The sequence below is a fragment of the Crinia signifera genome, chromosome 1 (assembly GCF_055691185.1).
Source record: "Crinia signifera chromosome 1, ASM5569118v1, whole genome shotgun sequence".
Lineage (NCBI taxonomy): Eukaryota > Metazoa > Chordata > Amphibia > Anura > Myobatrachidae > Crinia > Crinia signifera.
Window position 1 is genome coordinate 264,437,826 of NC_139217.1, and position 16,021 is coordinate 264,453,846.

Consider the following 16,021-nt stretch of genomic DNA (forward strand, 5'->3'; position numbering starts at 1 on the left):
TTCCGAGTTAATCAGAATAACCTCAAAACATCGCTGGAAAATCGCTCACATAAAAGTAGAACGTCATTGGCATAAATCTCTTACTTCAAGTGATTTCCTCACATATATGGCCATCTACTACTTTATCATAAGGCTCTGGACACTGCCAAACAACCAATTCCAACGTCATCTCTGCTCTAGCTGCTAACCCCAAGGCACTAATTAAGATGAAGTATCTATAGTCACACAACTTACTAGGCCCACTTCAGTCAGACTATTACATAACTCTGCAGACAGAGCTCTGGCTAAGGTAGCCTAATGTGCTTTCATGTTTGCATCTTCCATCATCTGGAATCCTGCACGGTTCAGTTTCCGGTCCCCACTTTTTTCAAGCTAAACCACAACTCGTCAAATTTACCAGCTTTCAGATTCATACCCATGTAGAAGATACATTACTCAAATCTACTTATACTCTCCTCACTACTTTTCACCACTAAAACCAATTCTCCTGGAGTGTGGAAGGTAATCTTTCTCGCTCCTCTCTCAGTCCCTTCATTGGTTAACTGTATTTGACCACATTTCACAGAAAATAGTTTTACACAAGTAAGGATACAAACCCAACTACATCAAAATTCATGTCTTGGCTTATATTAAAATATCTCCCAAGTCAATCACTCTGCCTGACATGAGATCTGTGTCTCCCATCCACACGCATTACCTGCTCTAATTTTTGGTTATAGAATTTTTTTTAGACTGCACTCTATGGTATGACCTCCCACTCACAATAAGAATCTCCTCTAGTATCCAAACCTTCAAGCATTTCCTGAAAGCTCACTTCTTCGGGCAAACTTCTCAAATTCCAGAGCCACCCACATAGCCTCTATTATTAGCTTTACTACCCAATAGAAGTTTTAGATTTATACTCTCTTTACAGTCAACACAGAACTTTACATATTATTTTCTGTAGCTTCACTCACCCATTCCCCTGAATGTAGCCCAACATTGCTGTTTTAGTGGATCATACAACCCACCAAGAAACAATATGCTGCGCTAATCTTGGTCTTTATATGCCATATAGGGGTGTAAGTGTGCAAGCAGGCCCCTTTCACGTGTGTGCGTGTGTGTGTGTGTGATTAGCAGCCAGTCTCATTTTATTACTGTTGTGCACAACCTAATAGTGCTGGTACTATGTAAGTAACGTAATAAATAGACATTCACAAAATATTTATAGCATACTACTGCATGGTCTATATATAGGAAGTAGTCACCATGCATGAAGCCCATAAACTTGGCATATGGTGAGGTCACCTATCCGCTTGTTGAAAGGCCGGAACTATGTTCAGCCTATAACCGAACAGTAAACTACGTGAAAACTGCTGTTTAATAATCACATAGGTGTTTTATATAAATTGATTGGGCTGATTAGTGATAATTAGGCTACACATACATGCATACTGTTTTTCATCGGATTCATTTGCTGCGCCTGATTTTAGTTTTTCTCCTATGTCCCTTAAAGTCCCTTTACAACAGTATACAGCCGCAGTTCCGCTAACACTGGTACACCAGAGTGGAGCATTGTGTCTCTGTCCTACTGCTGAATTGCACTCTCCTTTGTACACAGCATTTAGAATTTAAAGTGACATGCACATGAGTATCCAGCTTTAATTTCAAGCAGTTTGAAGCACTTTGTGGTCAATATTTCTTAAGAATATGAGCTAATGATAATCGATGGTCTGTGATGATACCATGATAAAATAAAAATGATATATCTGTGTTAATCTAATTTTCATATTTCTAATGTCAACAAATGTTATGTACGGATTGCTATAGAAGATGCTCCCTAAGGTGTGATTTAACATTTTTGGTTGGGTTTTATTGACCTCATGGGTTGTAAAAGCTAGAAAGAAGTTTATAACTGTATCATATTGTAAAAAAAAAAAAAAAAACAGTCAAGTTTATGCTGCACAATGCTCACCATAGTCAGGCAGTATCAGCCCATTTAATGTGTGTTCTACAAAGATAACATCATCATTGTCCTGTAAAGACTCGGGGGAAGAGTTGAAATCACTGTCCAGCACTCCTTCAGAATCTGAGCTGCTCTCTTCACTGATACGAATTAATCCGAGATCTAGCCGAGATGTTTTCCCACTGCGTGCCTTTCCACGTCCTGTGGGGTGTAAACAGAAAGTTTCATAGTACAGAAAGGGGTTACAGGACAACAGGATGGGGTTCATTGGGTCAACCAGTATTAGACAGACAGTCAATAACTTGACGTGTAAAAAAATACACAATGTCAACAGGTACAAAAGGTCAACACCAAAATGGTAGACACTTTTGTCTTTAGGGTGTCATTTTTAACATCAAACCGTATGTAACTGCAGAGTATTCCACTATGGTTCCCCTTTCAGCAAGGAGCCTTTGGGTCAGTGACCTATTGACGATGTCTACCATATGGTGTAGACATATTAACTGCCAACCTAAAACCACTCCACTTATCAGTTGGATAGGAGGACAATAGGCGTACAATAGGAAGGGATAAGACTAATATGCTGTATACACATGGCCCAACCAGGTGGGAGGGAGGGACAGACAGCACGCGGGGGTGGGAGGATGCAGCATTGAGCATCGTTTTCGATGCCGCGAAGCCGTGCACTGGGACCAAATGCAGCTAACACTGTTCAATTTAGTTTAATTTTCAAGTCGATTTGGACTATATAGTCCAAATCGAATAGAAAATTACACTGAATCGAACCCTGGGTACACAGCAAAACACTCAGACAGATGGGTTTATTATTAATTTATGGAAGGTAGAAAATTTCACACAAAAGGCCACGCACTTTTCCTTTTCAGCAAACCCTTCTCACGTTTCCTCTTGCTTGATGGAAAGTGTTTCCGGATCAGAGACTTGAATACACCCCTGAAATATTAAAATGGTTTACTGTGAGAATTCCACTTTCTGCCAATGCAAATATCATTATATAACAACTAGCTGAACAACAGATAATGCTGTGTGTGGTTGTGTTCTCACACTCACTCTGCAGCAGATACAAAGTGGTCAAGATGTCCATCATTTTCATCCATCACCTCACGCGTTCGAGCTTCTCCAGTAGATTGCAAACCAATAACCACACACTGCAAAAAATACATTTGGTTATTGCCACAATGCCACCTCCCAAAAATTACACAATGTGAGATGTCCACGGACCCTTTTATTCACGCAATATAACCAACTCCACAACAACAAGCACACAATGCATAGTAAGTCTTTATATGCTCAAAATGTTTTGCACTTATTAGTTTAAAAAGAAACCGGAAATTATTGTTTACGACCCATAGAAGCAGTATTCATTAACACACTAAGAGGGTATTCAATACCGAGATTCCGACTGTCGGAATATCCCAACCGTCGGAAACCTGGCTGTTTTTCTTCTCATCAGACAGTACATAACCAGTTGGTATCCAATGTACGAGTGTTAAAGTCTGCAAATTGTCAGAAACTGACGCGGATTGTTAGCCATTTCCGACTAAACAGTTGCATATGACACCCTTCAATGTATTCGTTAACAGCAGCATTGAATAGGTGAATGTCGATATTTCCCTTGTCGGAAACTATCGGCACAGATTAAATACCCCCCTTAAAGCCCCATAGGATAGATCGATAATTATATGATAATTATATGAATGATATTGTTAACGACATTCAGTAGCATTCATCTTCATCCTCTCCCGCCTGTATGCTATATATCATTAACAATGCATGCTTCAGTGAGTCGTTAATGACATTACTGTATATGAAGGTCAATGTTATTTGTACCATCAACGACTGCATGTTCAAGTGGGAGCCGGGGGATCACTAAATGATATTGTTAACTATAGCGATCAGTGTGTATGAACTGTAGCGTTCACATTAGAGAATTCCGCGGGAAACGTTGACGATATCACTCATGGAGCGAATTGTCTAAAACATTCATGGGCATTGAATGAGTGGGCACTTGCTATTTTACCTTATATTGGTATAAATGTGTGAGGGATAAGAATTCTGGTCAATCTGTCAATTAAATTTCTTTGTAGCTTTCATAATATAATCTTTCAAATACTTCTTAGTATCATGTACACCCACTTCAGTAATTTGTCCATGGTCAAAACTTACCTTGCCCTTGGACAGCTCTTGGTTAGCCAAAGTAACCAGCCGTTGAACTTTTGCCGCAATACACAAGTACTTGAAGAAACGTTGATGTGCTGACCAGAACTGACCCCATAATGATTTGCGAGTCTCCAACCCTAAACAATCTGCTGCCTTCTGGAACACAGCCAGTGCTTCAGCCCACTAAGTGTAGAAAATAATAAGGTAACATTGTGTAAAATGAAAAATCTAAATCTTGTCATCTTATATTTGCTCCTACGATCCATATTCAATGCACTACTAAAATATACTCAAGACTTGTGCACCAGAACAAGACCTCTCTTCGCTCGACATGTTTGCCACCATAAATGAATGTCTACACGCCACGTGCAGACCCCCCCCCCCCCCCATCCCAGTCCCCTATGCTGCCTCCACAAGCAATTACAAATGCTGATCCCCGTCCCCCTTAGTGGGCTGCCACCACAAGTAAAGACCCTTACCTGTCCCATAGTCTTCCTCCATGAGCAATTACAATTGCCAATCCCCCCCCCCCACATGGCCTGCCTCAACAAGCACACACCCCTACCTGTCCCCAAGGCTTTCTCCAGGAGCTATTACAAATGCTGATTCAACAATAAAAGGAAAAAGGTACAGATGCCTACAACTACAAGTCCATTTAAAATGCTGTAACTTTGGACTGGCTACAGCACATGCTGGGCATAGTCAGGATGCATTCTAGGGCCTGATTTAGAGGGGACTGCTGATCTGCAAATTCACAGATCGAGTGATTATCGAATGACTGCGCATGCGTACCATAAGCATTGCGCTAGGGGAAATAGCAACAGAAATTCCAGAAGGATCGTCATCGCAATCCCTACACAATTTAACGGACAGGAAGCCTTCATTTGGGGGGTGATAACCTGCAGTTTTCTGGGAGTATCCGAAAAAATACAGATGTGCCTGGACTTTTTATAGGAGAGTGTCGGCACTAGCCTCCAACAGTCTGTCTCTGTCGCCAAGTTGTGGAAGGGTCAGGCTTACATTTACACATCATTCAATGGTTCATGAATTACGTGTGCATTTGTGACTAGCGATCTGTTCACAATTAATTTGCAGATTTGCCCAGGGCTGGTTTGCTTTGGGTGATCGCACACACTCATCTGCAACTTTACTGATCATATCTCAATCCAGTCCTTAAGTCACTTATGTGATGTCCTTCATTGCTTACTATATTTCAAGTTCATTGTGCATTTGCTCCCCCCAAAAATAATGTATGTTCTCACCAGTTGTGCAGCCCTATTGTACATCTGTTTAAACGGTTCATCCAGAGGAATTTCTTCTATCCGGAAGTTAACACCAGTGAAGCTTAGCTGCCTTGCAATGTACATCCCGCTCACCTTCATATCCATGGCAACAATCTCCATAGCACCTACCCCCCTGTACAAGTAAAGGGAATTTGAAACAAAAAAAAAAAAAAATCAAAGGAATGCAGATTAAAGGGGAATAGAAAACATTTTTTGAAGACAATGATGAAGGATTTTTTCTGGATCCCACACTACTTTGAGCCAAAACATACACAGTTCTGCCACTGAGTCCCCTGCCATAGTCCTTTCCATGACACCCGTGATGAAACCACTTGTCCCTACACTATGGAAGAAGTACCTCTTTTCAATAGCGTGCAAGAACTCATCAAAAGTGCCAAAAGACGTGCCCTCTCCCCAGATACCCAGCCGACTCATATAGATCATGTTCTTGGGCTCAGATGCACCTGTGATTGAATGAGAAGGAAACTGAAGCTAGATGGTGAATTATTTGGCCCTGACAAAAGTGAGAGACTGCACCTGTGAGAGTGGACAGGAGAAGGGTCTAGCAAAGCACTAAACCGCGCTAAAATTAAACTCACCGGTGGCACTGGCATACACCACTCGTGCCAAAGGCAGGTTGTTCTGTAGTTCCAGTACTGCACGACCCATTTTGGTGCATGAAGCATTCTTGGCTTTGTGACACTCATCAAACACGATCTTGTAAAAGGTCAAGGAAATAGCATACAAAACAGTAGATCTCCAGCAACAAACCTGGTGGTGCACCCTTTTTACAGATAACTGGTACCAGATAACTGTCCACTGTTAGGTGGACAGAGACAAATTGCATATGTTGTATGGGTATTGGGATGGCACTTTAAAATACCGCTTTGTTCTACCCACGGTTTCAAATTTATTGGGGAATTTTCATGCCGTTGTAGAGAATTTCCATTTAAAAAACACCTGTTAACCTTTTACTTCACACATAAAACAATCAAAACTATCCAAATTTAACAATTCTTTCTGTAAAAGCATTAAATTTCCCATACCAATATATTATCTGACATTTTTGCAATGTAGTCATGGATTCAAATACCAGACGCGTTTCTTCTTATAAATGACTTCATCAGGTTACCTGATCAATCGGATACACTTAAGCCCTGTACACACGGGGTGATTTAAGCCATTATTGCTGGCTGAGGGACCATATTGCCTAAGCGGTTTTTTGTGTCGTGAGAGATAAATCACTAGGAGCGCGCTTCCGCAGCCAGCCCTTAATTTCACTGGTCACAGTTGCATGCTCCTGCAATTATGGCTAAAAATTGTTGGTCGCTGGTGCACAATACACTGTGCCCCAGCAACCAGCAATTTCTAGTCAAAAAGAGGTAGCGACAGAAAGACAGAATTGCTTGCAATTTTCATGCCCAAATTGCTGGTCGCTGATGAAAACTGTGCACTGACCAATATATCGCTGAGAGATATTAAGCCAAAATTTCACCCTGTGTACACACCTTTAGATATATCAATTATCCTTTTAAAATGGGAGATTGGGACAAATTCTAGGGATAGAGGCTCTGTATTATACTTATGCTTCTGTCTGCTGTAATCAGCATGACAGTTGGAATAGGCAATAGGCCTCTCAATTCGCATGGTAAATTATAGCAAACCAGAATATCTCTCTGGTCTGCATCTCCTCATATCTTCTCCTGCAGATACATATACAGACACAGACACACACACACACACACACACACACACACGTGTAGCTAAATGACTGCATTGGTGTATTATTTAAGGATGGGATTGGACTGCAAACAAAAACTATAGACAGACTTTTTCAGTACCTCAGACAGGGCACAGTGCACCAAATTATGCCACACATTACATTGCATGGGCTACAGAAGCATAAAGCCTGTCCACATGCCATTGCCCTCTGCTGCAATCGGAACACCGGACAGGACAGTAAATTATTATAAACTGGTCTGATAAATCCTGTTTTCATGCACGAGGCAGGGTGAGAAAACAAAGTGGAATAAAAGCATGTATTCTTCCTGCATTGTCACACACCCTTAAGGCCAGCAGAAACAAAGTTAAAGAGATGCAGTTAATTGCATTTGATTCAATAATAGCTATAATTATGTGAGGCAAGAAAAGTAAATACATAGCTGGGAACACTGGATCCTCAGTGGTGCAGTAAGCAGAGTGAATTGTATATATAGAATATTATTTTTTCATGTTACTCTTTCACCAAACAGCTACTGGGATACTCATCATATACACTGTATACTAGGGTGGATTGTACACTAGGGTAGATTGTACTGTACATACTCAGGAGAACACCAGTCAGCAGATTATAAGGACAGTGCCCATTTACTTCCCACAGAGTAGACTGTTCTTACACACATATAATAAGAAACACATAAAAGATCCGTATATCAGGTAGGTTGTCCACAATTTTCACACATCTTCAAATTACTCTGCATCTTCTTATGTCTAGATTACATTTTATTTAAAAAAAAAAAAAAGAGTCACAAATACGTACTTCTAACATCCAAAAGATATACAAATAGGGTGCATTTTCTGAACATATACATCTATAGCACATTGTAGGGCAGTGATGGCTAACCTTGACACTCCAGCTGTTGTTTAACTACACATCCCAGCATGCCCTGCAAAAGTTTTACTATTTTGGCCATGCTAAAACGGATGCAGGGCATGCTGGGATGTGTAGTTCAACAGCTGGAGTGTCAAGGTTAGCCATCACTGTTGTAGGGTAATTGTGAAAATACAGTATAGTCAAAGTACATGTAATGACATTTTTAAAAGAATTATATTACACACTGTTAATGTTTTGCAAACACTCTTGTACAGCTATCTCAACTGATGTAGACTATGGTATACTACTATACTATTAGTTTTTTTTAATTATATCACCATTCAATAAACTGTATATACTAATTTTGAATAAAGGATACAACTCCATCAAAGTTTTCCCCACACCAGTCTATGATCTGTTTAATCCGGGTCCGATGTTGACCTCCAGCCTGACTCTCTCCAATCAGTGCTGAATAAGTTGCAAACAAGACACCTTTTGATGCAGATGTGTCCCCATATTTTATCTATAAAACAGAGAAGAAAACTTTAGTCTGTTAATACTTACGTATTGAAATATCAATACGGTATGGGAGAAAAATTTATATAAAAGTTTATGTCAATGCCATGTAGATCATACCCCACTATGCGATCATAGGTACTACTGTAAAACAAAAAAACAGAACATCTCTTTTCTTAAAAGAACAAAGGCCAAGAAAAGAGAAACTTCATAATGACCAGACATACATTGCTCTTTGTCTCAAATACTAATACAGTAGCTTTCACATTTATTCTAAATAAATGATTTTACATCTTGCTGCAAGCGTATGTACTATTTTTTTCTTGTTAACGATTGCAAAGCTTTAGAATAAATGTACATTTATGGGATATAAATCATTAAATGTTTTTATCTATAGCTTGGTGAGGAGTTAAACCCTTACAGTTAGATAAGCAATTATGGACAGTTGAAAAGCAATCCTTGGTACATTACAATGCGATCAGTGAGAGGCGAGTTCAGCAGAAGACCTCGGAATAGCTTCAGATGGAGCAGCTCTCAATGGCGCTGCTCCTGGCGATAGAATAGTCAATCACCGCAGCGGGCGGGGGGACGCCGGTGAATGGAACAGCTCACGTGCTGGGCAGGAGGACCAGGCAGCCGCAGCTGCAAGGAAGTAAAACCCAATACAAAGAATGGGGAGCCAGTGATTGGCTGAGAGCTCTCTCAGCCAATTGATGATTGGCTGAGAGAGCTCTCAGCCAATCACTGCCTCCCCATTCATTTGTATTGGGTTTTTCTTCCTTGCAGCTGCGGCTGCCTGGTCCTCCTGCCCAGCACGTGAGCTGTTCCCCCTCGACGGTTCACCAGCGCCGACGACCTCTGCCTATGTGTCCGCTGCCCCTGCCAGCCTCTCCCCATGCCCGGCTCACCGGCGTCCCAGCCTGCTGACTATTTGTCAGCTCAACTTGCCCGGCTCCATGCAGTTCCCCGTTTGCTGACCCTGCCCGGAGACTGCACATAAGATATAGGAAATCTTATGTGCAGCCAGTGCGACTGCCCGACTCCGATCCCGGTGCGCATTGGGTCGGACAGGGTGTCAAAAACATGCTATTTGGGACAATTTCACGGCCCAATTCATCCGAATCTGGTGAAATCAGGCCCAAATCGCATAATGTATGGGGGCCTTAAGAGCAGTAGCACTATCCCAATATTTCTAAGTTCTTCACATAGCACAGATAAAACCACAATAGCAGCTTTTACAGATTTAAAGCGATGTTCTGCAGTAGAAATCTGAAATAGGTGTCTCCTGTGGGTGGTGTGGGTTGGTGGGGTGCATCGGTTGAGTGAGGGGCAGTTGCGGGAGTATGAGTGCGTGAAGAGCGCCCGTAGGGCGCGATGAATTACCTAGTCTTTTAATATTTGTTATCACTGTTCTGGTTACCCTTTGAGCGCTGATTGTATGCGTGCACTATTTCTTTCCAATCTTAGTAAAAAGCAACAGTGTGACCTACTTGTACAGGAGAATATAAAAGGACAAAAAATGCCTGCAGCAATCAGGGTGTGATGTAAACAGTAATGTACTGGTGCCACATTATTAAGTACAAGTAATGTGCTTGTCAATGGAGCCCTGAACTCACTAGTATTGATTCAAAGTTACATGCTCGGGCTTTAGCGTTATTTGCCAGAGTCATGTTAATGCTACAGAAGTGTAAAAGCCCTTCCCTGCTGAACACACGTGCATGTGAATGTGCAAGTCACTCATTTTCTGTGCCTTTAGACACAACAATTGTGAATGGCACACCACTGCAGGAGATTAACGCAAGGCTCCCATTAGAGTGAATATGACCAGGCACCATCCAGTCAATGCCAGGAATACACAATACATTTGAACAGTGCATTTCTATCACTACTGCAATTCTGTGCATACAGGGTCTGTCCGGAAAGTAAGGAGACTAATTTTTTCACACCACACAGAACAGGCACATGGCGCTTTAGGACGGGATGGGTGATGGGGTGTCTCCCCTACACATTTCCATCAGCGGCAGTTGCCTGTGAGCCTTTACGGTGTAAGGATCGAACTGTAAATGAAGTATCCTTTCTTACCTCAGTTAAAAAAAATATTTGGACACTTAAAATGTATAACCTCAAATTGAATATTTTCCTGTTAATAAGAACCAGCTAAAGGTGCCCACACACTAGAATGATTTTTTGACCGATTGACGATAAATCGGCCGATGTTTACCGATAATCGGTCAAAAACGGTCGATTTCGGTCCGATGCGCACTCCCGTGGATCTTTTGCTAAATCTTCTGATCTTACGTGCTGCATGAAAGATCAGAAGATTTAACAAAAGATCCATAGGAACGCACATGGAATCTTAAGAGAAATCTTTGGTAAAGATGTGCGCTTGCCTGAAATCTTTTGTCCAGGACAGGCAAAAAATTTGAAGGCTAATTTATGCGCACATCTTATGATCGCAGATCTTTCTAGTGTGTGGGCACCTTTAGGCTTTCTAAAGGGACTCACCAATTATCACCAAGCTTGGCTGTTTATCGCGGGGCTGGTAAAAGGAACCGGAGATGGGAAGGGGGCTTCTCAAATATTTCAATAAAAGCACATAATGGAAACCCCACTGAAATTAACTGGAAAAGTGATAGGGCTCTGGACTAATTGCTACTGTATATTGCAAAAAACCTGCAAATGTGTCCAGTGTACGGCATGTGAACTACATATCAAATACCCTTTTCTTCACATGAGATTTTTAGGGCAACTGAACTCTCCAGCGTAACACATAAGTTATTTAGGAAAAAAAAGTGATAACTTTTTTCTTCTTTTTATTCAAAAGAAAACATATAAAGTGAATAATTTGCAAGTTGAATTTTTCATGTGGTGGGAATGAATTCTTAATAAGACAAATACTACGCAGAGCTCCTGGTTACAAACACAGATGGTTGACCATATTATAAAAGCAGAATGCACTGTGTCAGCCAAGAAAGATTTAACACTAACCAAAAAAGGGACAGTATTGCCTTCTATTCATATTAATACGCATCGTAACAGAACAAACATTCATCACAACTGATCCAATATTTTAGAACGTTTCACTTAACCAATAACTGACTTTTGCTAGTTTCGTTACAAGTGTTTTATTTTTATAACACAGGGGTTGCCCGTCATGGGTATTCAATGCTGATAGCTTGCCGTCCGTATGCAACTCCCTCCCCTTCACTCGCTGTTACCTGAGGCAAGGTGGAAATGGCAAGTGTGGCCATTATAATGGCGGGGCTTGCCACAAAAAGCAGCTAACTTGCTACATTTGCGGCAAACCACGCCATTTAAGGGGATCCTCGTGTCCTCATGGTGAGGATTTGTCCGTTACATTGACTACGGCAAGGTTGGCTTGTTTTCGGCATGGAAAAACAATCCTCGCCGTACAAACCCCCTCGCCGGCCACGTTGAATAACGCCCCATGTAGGAATTGCAGAGATTTACATCATCTCACTATACAAGCTTTTAGTCAATGTTTCTGGCAAGTTAAGCTAGATCCCCAAAATGCAGCCCCAATATCAACCGAAAATTAATCAGCGAGAGCCGAACACATACAGCTTTCTGAGAAAATGTACTTTTTAATATTCGGGAGATCTAAATCGAAAGCCTGATAATAAAATATTGGTGAATCAAAGTGATGTATTAAAGCCTTAACAAGAGAAAGTGGAGGGTGATGAAGAGTGATAAACGTTCAGCCAATCAGCTCTTTACTGCAAACCTGGCATGTAATATGGCATTTAGGAGCTGATTGGCTGGATGTTTATCACTCTATCACCCTCCACATTATCTCTTGTCAAGGTATAATCCATCTGGCCCCTAGAGGTCTTATCATGCCCATAACCACATGTACAAATAGCATACCCACAAATGAAAGTGAAAGTCTTCTCTTTTAAACGATGTGGCAGCTGTTGTGTGGTGGACAATGTTCTTGTCAACATACCGTATTATATAACACCTCTTGCACATATTTGTGTACAGAAACCTTGCTTTCAGTTTCTAGGAATAACTGAACTGAGTGGATGTGTGAGTGTAAACCTTGGGCAGGCATGTGTTATAGGGCAGTGGAAATATCCTGTTGAATGGAGCAGGTGGCAAAATCATAGGCTACAAATGGGCAGAAAAGAATCAGTGTGTATAACACAGGGTGGATATTAGAGAAGTGAAGTACATTAGCCTGGAACTTTAAGGGGGAAGGTTGTAAGATTAAAGGATGAATTTCTTAGGGGTAAGATTACTCAAGTGGATCGCAGAAGTGAAGATTAACTTTTGCAGGTGGAAGACTTTTTGGTATGACATTGTTAAGGTATGGATTGTCGGAGATTTTATTTAGTGGCTGGAGCTAGGACTATAACATGTAGAAAATAAAGGGGGGGGGGGGGGTGAATAGGCAAGTGGTTTGGAGCGGGAGAGGCATGGTTCCAGTGGTAAGTTTAGGAGGCCTGAAAGTATGAGGTGGATAGGAAATTTGGAGGTGGAATGAGGCACAAGAGCAGATAGTGCGGTTTGTACAAGATCCATGGTTGAGAGAGAGGTCACCAATAGACATATGAAGTAGGGATGATTCGTGGGTGCAATGTTTGTTCATACTTGCCTAGGTTGATGGGTGCAGGAAAAAGATAATTTGATGGTGCAGTTAAGCGATGAGGTAAGTAATGAATGGAAGACAATGCAGGGTACTTGTGAGTTATCCGGGCTGCCGATTTTTTCATCGCGCCCGAAATCGTGGGCATCGCGTCGGTCGTGGCCGTTATAAGGAGCCGCGACGCGATGCCCACGATTTCCCATAGACAGTAATGTTAAAAGACACGATGGACCCGATTTCCCATAGACAGTAATGTTAAAAGACGCGATGGACCCGATTTCCCATAGACAGCAATGTTAAAATAAAATTACAATGTGAAATTGGCCAATATGTTTTTAAAAAAAATGTTTCATGGCCCCCCACCACCGTTAACGCCACCCCGCTATTGACGCCAACCCGAAGCGTGGCGAGCGCAGCGAGCCCGCGAGGGGCGGCGATACGCGTCCTCCGACCTTTTCATGCCCTACTATCCACTAGGGCGTGGAGTGAGAATAGAATAGTGTGGCAAGCGCAGCGAGCCACCGAGCCCGAAGCGTGGCGAGCGCAGCGAGCCCCGCGAGGGGACGCGGACACCTTCACAGGTATCCGCGTGCCCTTGCGGGCTTCACAGGTGTCCGCGTCCCCTCGCGGGGCTCGCTGCGCTCGCCACACTATTCTATTCTCACTCCACGCCCTAGTGGATAGTAGGGCATGAAAAGGTCGGAGGACGCGTACCGCCGCCCCTCGCGGGCTCGCTGCGCTCGCCACGCTTCGGGTTGGCGTCAATAGCGGGGTGGCGTTAACGGTGGTGGGGGGCCATGAAACATTTTTTTTAAAAACATATTGCCCAATTTCACATTGTAATTTTATTTTAACATTGCTGTCTATGGGAAATCGGGTCCATCGCGTCTTTTAACATTACTGTCTATGGGAAATCGGGTCCATCGTGTCTTTTAACATTACTGTCTATGGGAAATCGTGGGCATCGCGTCGCGGCCCCTTATAACGGCCACGACCGACGCGATGCCCCCGATATCGTGTCTTTTAACATTACTGTCTATGGGAAATCGGGGGCATCGCGTCGCGGCCCCTTATAACGGCCACGACCGACGCGATGCCCCCGATTTGGAGCTAAATCGTGGGCATCGCGTCGGTCGGGTGTCCTTAAGTTAACCAAACTTAAGGACAAAATCGGCAGCCCGGATAACTCACAAGTACCCAATGCAGTAATACATACTGACCTTGCTGAGAGCATGCACTGGAATACAGCTCGCCTCAATGTCTCTCAAATCTCGCTCTGCATCACAGCGCAGATCATTGGATACACTAAACCTGTGGGAAAATACACACTTGAAGGGCACACTAGGAACAGATAAAACAACTCACTGAAATACTGCAAACGTTTGCAAGGCGGCAGTGCAACATTGTGAGAAACAGAAATCGGTACCAGTCTACAGATTGATGGCAATTTATTTAGAGTAACATCCTCCATTAAAAGGTAAAAGGGCATTGTCGTGGCCAAATACTCTATTCAATATCATTCTATTTTTTTGTAACTCGTACATAAATAGTTACTTTTCTTGAATAGTAATTTTTTATTCAGTTACATTAACATTTTAAAGAAAAAATACTTATCACAATAGGAATCACTATGTTCTATTTTGGAGGCAGGGCAGTCTGTACTGCTGATAGTCTTCCTTAGATCTCCTATTTTACAGTATGGTACAGTATGCACAGGGAAGAAATAGGAGGTCCTTGAAAATGGACACTTCACCAAATACTTACCTGGTGGCTTCTTAACTTACAAGAAAGCAGAAATATATATATATATATATATATATAGTGTACATTTAGATTACTTCTCTGCACAAATCATGTAATGGCAAATTATTCAAACAAGACATAAATAAATTGGTTCTTACCAAAGAGCTTTTTTCCTGTCCTTCAAGAAGTTTTCTAGTATAATTCCAGAAACTGTCCGCCCCTTTCCCACACCAGCTCCATCTCCTATTAGAAATCCAGCCCTTTGTCCGCTTGGAAGGATAACTTCATGTTGCTGTATAAGAACAGAGTACACATAAAACCATATATTCAGTCACAACAGCTAAACGGTCTAGTTAGTTCCAGCACTCACCTGACAGGCGTACACTATAGCTTCAAGCTGCAAAGCAGACAGCAGGCCCTTATCAACAATAGAGCTGGGTAGGGAGAGAGTGTAGCTGATATCTGGAGGAGGGACGCTGGACAGGGTGCTAGTCTCTACTACTCTGTCAGGGTGCTGTATACCCAGTTTAGCTGATAGGAGATAGGACAAAAAAAATAATCATACATCATCAGTTAACACAGGTCCAATGCACCCCAAGCTTTAAAATTTGGTGCAGTTACATATCAAATCACTGTATTTGATCATGTACTCACATGCAATTCGGTTTCCAGGCACAAAAAACAAAATCGAATGAAAAAGGATATGGTTCTGTGTTTATTATGGTCACAAGGGGCTTACATGTGTCCACTACTCTTCTTATATGTGCTAAGGTAATGCCACATGCTGTTCTTTGAAACACACTAATCTCAATGTGTTCTATACATGCAGTATAACTGCAGTCTAAGACAAATGACAATAGGGCACTTGCTGTCAAATGCAAGAAGATGACTGAAAAGGTATTTTACCACCTTGCCTGGACAACCATTTTCATTTATTTTCTGACGCTTAGAAGCAAAATGTGTGATTGTCGTTTTCTCCCATAAACAGATTTTTATTCCAAATAAGTAACTAGTATACTGGTTGAACAGAGAATCTTCAGGTGTGTTACAGAGTTACTTTAGTGAGAAAGGTGCAATGGTAAGCACATTTTATTAATCTGAGCACATCATTAACTAGCTGAGAGCTTAGGACAGGCATTCCCAACCACGGTCCT

At 41.9% G+C, this 16,021-nt stretch overlaps 1 protein-coding gene across 2 annotated transcripts in view; it reads right to left on the reverse strand.

The window, feature by feature from the left end:
- The window catches only part of SBNO2 (strawberry notch homolog 2), a 69,298-nt gene that overhangs the window by 15,540 nt on the left and 37,737 nt on the right, over positions 1-16,021 (reverse strand). For both annotated transcript variants that reach the window (XM_083182399.1, XM_083182408.1), the window contains 11 exons: positions 15,238-15,398; positions 15,026-15,159; positions 14,345-14,435; positions 8,379-8,522; positions 6,006-6,123; positions 5,765-5,870; positions 5,386-5,539; positions 4,130-4,306; positions 3,014-3,111; positions 2,817-2,896; positions 1,955-2,146 (listed from right to left, as the gene is read on the reverse strand). In XM_083182399.1, the coding sequence (XP_083038525.1) occupies positions 1,955-2,146; positions 2,817-2,896; positions 3,014-3,111; positions 4,130-4,306; positions 5,386-5,539; positions 5,765-5,870; positions 6,006-6,123; positions 8,379-8,522; positions 14,345-14,435; positions 15,026-15,159; positions 15,238-15,398 (1,455 nt within the window). The remainder of the gene's footprint in view (positions 1-1,954; positions 2,147-2,816; positions 2,897-3,013; positions 3,112-4,129; positions 4,307-5,385; positions 5,540-5,764; positions 5,871-6,005; positions 6,124-8,378; positions 8,523-14,344; positions 14,436-15,025; positions 15,160-15,237; positions 15,399-16,021) is intronic.